This window comes from Lactuca saligna, chromosome 5 (genome assembly GCF_052625555.1).
Source record: "Lactuca saligna cultivar CGN05327 chromosome 5, ASM5262555v1, whole genome shotgun sequence".
NCBI classification, from domain to species: Eukaryota; Viridiplantae; Streptophyta; class Magnoliopsida; order Asterales; family Asteraceae; genus Lactuca; species Lactuca saligna.
This window is the reverse complement of record NC_136421.1, coordinates 185,540,465-185,546,949: the sequence shown is the minus strand read 5'-3', so window position 1 is coordinate 185,546,949 and position 6,485 is coordinate 185,540,465. Positions and strand designations below refer to the sequence as shown.

The window sequence follows — 6,485 nt, the reverse complement described above, 5'->3', positions numbered from 1 at the left end:
GTTAATGTTTGTTTTTTAATAGTTAGGCCTCGTTACTCACTATTATCTAAGTCAATAAGTAGTGGTGGTTTTCAACTGCCAGTTTCTGAACAGTTGCAAGTCAAAACAACCAGATCCATAACAATATCACATGGATTCAACTTCTCTATCAAATAACTTCAAATCGAAACTATTAAAATTACATGTTCCTGTAACAAAAAAGGTAAAACCTATACGTATGTTAGAGGCTTTTGCTTAATCAAAGAATTCAATTCAATATACAACAAGTGTAACAGTAAAACTATAAAAGCATACGTCAAAATCCAACCGATCCCCACCATCTCCTGCCACTGCACTGGTGGAATAAAGTTGTTGCAAGATCAACAACTATAATAACTGTCACTTGATATAACATGTTCTGTGTCAAACTATATCGTTACAATTTCCGCACCTTTATAACAAAAATATTAAAAAAAAAAACAAAAACAAACCATAAATCCCACTACATCATTGTTACACATTCCGTTACATTGATAAACACATTTCAGCCACTTGTCCACCTACGTTTCCGGGCGGGCCGCTCCGGTTTGGCCTCGGAGTCGGGTCGGGCTTCGGGCGGGCCGGGCAACGGTTCGTTTTCCATCTTTTTGATGGCCAAAGCTTCTTTCTCACTCGGCATCGGGAGTTTGAAGCGCTCGCTTCGTTTCTTCAATTTCTCAACCGTATCCAAATGCTTATTTGGATCCTCGCTCATTTCTTTGTCTTCTTCTGGTTTTGAAGAGTTATCGATGGTGGTTTCTTGAGGAGGAGGAGGAGGAGGAGGCTTTGAGGAGGGTATTTCGGGAATTTTTGTGTGGGCCCCGTTGTTGTTGTTGTTGTCGGGTTCTTTTATTACACCGAAATCGCGATCTTTGTGGCTTGTCCATCTTTCGAGTTTTGAGCGGCCTTTTCTTGATTCTTGTTGTTCGTCTTCTGATGAGGCGTTGTTGGTGGCGTTGTGTTTTTTTGAAGATCTTCGTGTCACCAATGATGGGTTTTGCTCAAGCCTCGCCTAATCAAACCAAATGGAAATATAATGTTTGAGCAAAAGATAGTTAAGTTGATAGCGTATGTTTTTTTTTTACGGTTTTACCCTCTCCTCTTCAACTCCTTTGAAGCACATCGACACACATGTTTGGTAAGCTTAATAATAACTAACAATTACGAGCCACATCCAGCAAATGTTTACTTTGTCGCATGAAACAAACATAATGTCAACTGAAACTACTATTAACTATTTAAACAGGTCAGGATGCAATAATTTTGTTAATAAAGGAGAAAGTGAATGTTTTGAATAAAACATCAAACAATAGAAACAGGATTGAATGCTTATGTCAAAAAAAATATGAAATGAAATGTAAGATTTGATGCCCAAAATGGCTCAAAAAAGTAAAACACTCTGATTTCTTTAACTTTTATTATTTTTATAAGAAACTGGATTATCTTTAAAATATGAAAATGGAGGGGAAAAAAACAAGAGAGCCATTTTTGTAACTAGTTATGACTTGAAAATATGGATATGACACATATTTGTTGGTTTCCCACAGTCCGAGACAACCAATTAGAGGCTAAGTAACATAAACATAAGGTCCTTTTTATGTTTTTTTTTTTTTTTTCTAATTTTTCTTTTCTAAAAAAAGTAGGTATATTTATACTATGGTGTCCAGTGATTTACGTACCCGCTCACTTCTCTGACTGCTATGATCTTCTCGATTCCGTCTTGAACTAGCAACGGAAACGGAATTGTGGATTCCGCCATCACTTTCCTTTCCTTTCCTTACACTTTCCTTCTGCTTCTTATCTTGCACGTCTTTACCAGTATACCCTCTTTCATGCCTTGATATCATTCTTTCTTCGTTATTATTATTATTATTATTATTATTAACTTTATTTCCATGTGCATATGGATCTTCACGTCCCCCACGATGTCTAGAAACACTTTCATTTTCAACTCCTCTATCTCTTCTACTACTTTGTTCTTTGAACTGATATTCTTTTTCTGAACTTCTGTAATCTTCCTTTGCTCTGGAATGCCCAATTCCGATTCCTCCTCTATGCCCATCTCTTTCTTTCCACTCATCTCGTTCCCGTTTTTGCAACCGATTATTGGCATTACCCTCTTCTTTATACCTAAAAGAGTGTTGTGGTTGTGGTTCATCATCTCTTTTATGTTGATCTAAATTATCATCTCTTTCTCTTTTGCGTCTACTTGTTGTGCTTTCTCTATGAACATGTGAAACTTCTTCTCTTTTGTCTGAAATGTCATGCCGAGTTTTTAATCCGTTTTCTGATGCTTTTCTTGACCGGTGTTCGTTTTTATCGATTCTTTCGTTTTCCCGAACTTTATTCCGGTGTTCATCATGATTCCGTTTCCTTACATCTTCAATTCTCATTCTTCCAATATGTGGATCTTCATCTTGCCATACCCCTCCTCCTTCAGATTCCCTTGCTTTTTTCCTATCAAAGTTTTCGGATTTGACATGTGGCCGATGGGTGTTCGGGTCCCACTTTCTATGAGAATACTGATCGCTTTGGTGTCTTTCCTTATCTTGTCTTCTCACCATTCGATCCTCTCCACCTTGAATGACTTCTTGCTCCACACTCTCTCTCATGTTTTGATCTGATCTTGCTTTGCTGTTTTCACTGCTTTTTCCAGCTTTTGAATCGTCTCTTTCAACAGAAGAATGTTTTTGTTTTTTCATTGTACGTCGGCTTTTGGTGTTCTCATTCATGTTTGTATCTAAACCTCTTCCTTCTCTTTCCGTTGACTTTTGGTCAACGGCTGCAATCTCATCTTTCATGGCATCCGTTTGGTCAAAGCTTGTAGGAGGAGAGTTTACCTTCTTGCCTCTTGAATCTTGATGATCTTCAGCTTCTGTTTCTGAGTAATGTGAGGATACCCTTTTATCTACAGCACCAACCATGGAAGGTGGTCTTCCGGAAGCTTCTCGTTTCCTACTGTTATAAGCTTGTGGTTGTTGTGGTGGTTGTGGTCTATTATCAAAATGATCATTTTCAGATACAATGTCATCTTCAACCTCAAGGGATTCTCTGACATCATCTTCTTCAGGCTCATCATCATGTTCTGGAACAGATTCAGGCTCTGGAGATCTCTGCAACACAATCTGTTTACAAACAAAGTCAGATTCAGATTCAGATGTTGAGAAATTAAGAAACTGAAAAGTAGGTTTGACTAAATTTGACCACTTGCCTCAATGATGGCATCAGAATCACGGACACGAGGTGGCCTTGTATCAATGGATGGAAGTCTTTCTCCAAAACCAGTTTCCACTTGTATTGCTTTTCCAGTTGGCTGTAGTTTCCAACAAATATCAATTAGTTTATAGACTTCTCTTTTTGTATAATGAAGGTGACATTTTTTTAAAGTATGATCCTTTAAGGATCTTCAATATGAAAAATAAAAAATATATATATATATTATTAATCCATACCAATTGCATTCGACCACGTGCAGATCCCTTAGCTAAGTCATTTTGCAAATCAGTTTTTCCCATGTTACGGTTTTCAGGTATGTCATGACCTGCTGCTGCTGCTAGTTCTGGTGGAAGATCCGGATCATACTCCTAAAAACATCATAAAATAAATTTAAAAAATTGTTTCTTTAATCTTTATCATCATGACTTATATAAATTGCATGTTAGTATGTTACAGAAAAATCAAATACCTGCTCAGTCCTCCCACTTTCATAGACACGAATTTTGCTTTGCATTGTAGCCTCCAGCCTATGTTGTTCCTACAAACAAAAAAAAAATATAACCATTGTTTAAATTATACATTGCATATTAAGCTACATATATGTTCATGTAACCAAAGCTTTCAGAAAAAAAAGTATAAATACCCACCAGCTGTTTGCAATATTCCTTCCAGCTTTCCTCATTCATGCCAAAGTTGAAAAAGTCTGATACATCAATACCTTGAAGTCTCCAAGGCTTTTCCTCAAACCCATCAATGTCCACTTCAAATATAGTCCTAAAGACATAACAGAAAGGTAGAGCTTAGTATAGAAGCATAAACTTATAACTTATATGTGATGTTTGTTCTAAAAGGTTAATATGGTCATTTACTTATGTGAAGGAAGTGTGAAATCGAGTCCACTGCCAAACCCACGCCCTGCTCCTCCATTGTTTCCCCAAGCTTGGGCCCCATAACCTGGATGGAAATTTTTCTGCATGGGGGCAGCATTTTTTATGCCAGGTGGACGCCATTCAGCCCTACCTCGACCAGCAAAAGGTAACATATTTGCAGGTGGACGAATTTGCCCTGGGACTCCTCCACTTGCTACAGGACCTGCTCCAGGCATTGGTGCAGCACCAGGTCTCACATACTACAAATTTTGTGAACAGAAGATTATAATATATCAAGATATTGACACCCTCTAGAGTTAATTGTAGTTGCATAGTGATAAACAAGATTAGAATGCATAAAGTATGAAGAAATTTCCATCAAGGAAGAAAGTATTTTCATTGATCAATGTAAAGTGTCAGTACAACAATATAACCACTTTTAGTGGTAGTCCTGATTTAATAATCCTTGATACTAATGTGTCAAAAGGAAGTACATTTACCATCTTTTTCTAGCTAAATACCAATCTATGGTACAATAAGTTACATGTGAGGATCACCCTATGTATATTACAGTTATCACTGACCTTGAACTGAGAATGAAACGGATGATACCCATGACTTCCGTATCCAATCTTCTGAGCAGCAGCAGCTCCGCCTACTTCAAGTCTCCCAGCATCACCGCCCAGTAAATCTTTTCTTTCTCCCGCCCCTTCAGCGGCCTGACTAGGATCTTCGCCCCAATCTTGGAGATCATCCATTGGTGGATGATGATGATGATTTGGATCGGCATTACCGGTAACAATCACCAAATTGTCTCCGTCTTCATCATCTTCTTCATCTTGACCACCACCGACGTCCATTCCCATGATCCCACCACCGGTGTTATCGTTCAACACAATTTGTAAATCATCCTCGCTGTCACTATCATCCCAGTCGTCGCCACCGCCCCCTTCTGTGCCGCTGCGTTCCAAAACCCTAGCTCCAGAAGATGATAAACCCGGAATCAAAAACTCATCCTCCTCCCCGGCATCTTCAATCCCAAAATTTTCCTCCAGCCTCTCCTCCTTAATCTGCGAAAATTCGCCTTTAACATCATCCAAAAAATTTGGATCTTGTTCAAAACCCTTATCTTCTACTTTCACCAAACCGCTACTACCCCCAAAAACCCTACCTCCTGAATCCGCCGGCGGCGCAGCCTCCTCCCCCCAATACTTTTCATTTTTCTCAGCAGCTCCATCTCTTTTATTCAAATTCAGATTTGGACTAGGTTGATCGCATTTCAACTTTCCAGAATTCTTAGCGCCATAGAGAATCTCCTCATCATCGCTGGGAATTCTATCGTTGAGATCGATCGAACGGCTAGGCGGCTGTGATAGTGATTGTGTCGGCTGTTGAGGAGGTGCAGACGACATCTGAAGGGGCTGGAGTACATCGGTGTACAGATCCCCGAATTCGTCATCGTCTTCCATTAGATCCTGATAGTACTACCACCACAAGGGTTTCAACAAGATCGTTACAAGTCGTCGGGCTTCTTTCACAGAATCAGAATTCTATGTCAATTCAATTCATCGAAATCAATAGTTGGGCACCGGAATAATCACCGTTACGATGGTTTTGTAGGCGCGCGAGAGAAGAGACGGAGGGAATAGAGATGCCCTTCTTGCCGCAGTGGAATTAGGGTTGATTTTTAGGGTTATTTCCAAACCATCATTTAACGATTTTAGCTTCATATTTATAAACTATCGCCGATATCCAAGAAGTAGTATTTTTTTTTTATTTTAAAAATACCATATGATATTTTCATTATCAAATACCGGATCCGATTTTAAATAAAAACCGATCATTATTTTACTTAACTGCAAATTAGACGTCACACTCGTTTATTACACAAGTTTGATTAAAAAAAGTTAAACATAAGATGTAAATACGAAGTATTTTTTTAAAATAAATATAAATGAAATGATGAATAAGTAATTCAATCTTATCATGTTTTAAATAATCATGTTGAATATGAATATATAAAAATTAAGTATTTTTTAAAGTAAATTTTCGAAATAAAAACAATAAATATAATAAACCACAAGGACCATTTATGTAATTTATCTTTAATTAATATATACTAATAAAACTAATTAATATAAATTCATAAATGAAATTCATTAATATATTAATACAAATAAGAATTCACAAATTGAATGTTTACTATATATTAATTTTCATTAATTATTATGAGGTGGCATTTAATAGGTGAAAGATGAATAAAAAAGAAAAAAAAAATACAAAAATGATAAGTGGAAAAAAAAATTAAAATTCTAAAAAAATAATATGTATCAAATTCAATAAGAAATTGACATTTAGCAAAATTATTTTTATTTATTAGGA

At 37.0% G+C, this 6,485-nt stretch overlaps 1 protein-coding gene across 1 annotated transcript; it reads right to left on the bottom strand.

The window, feature by feature from the left end:
• Window positions 1-367: 367 nt before the first annotated feature.
• On the bottom strand, window positions 368-5,826 carry FIP1[V] (FIP1[V]-like protein). Its single transcript, XM_078957750.1, has 8 exons — window positions 4,688-5,826; window positions 4,104-4,363; window positions 3,882-4,008; window positions 3,704-3,772; window positions 3,471-3,602; window positions 3,230-3,331; window positions 1,698-3,143; window positions 368-1,030 (listed from the first exon to the last, which is right to left on the bottom strand). The coding sequence occupies exons 1-8, from the start codon at window positions 5,570-5,572 to the stop codon at window positions 524-526; spliced, it is 3,528 nt and encodes a 1,175-aa protein (XP_078813876.1). The 5' UTR covers window positions 5,573-5,826; the 3' UTR covers window positions 368-523.
• Window positions 5,827-6,485: the final 659 nt, after the last annotated feature.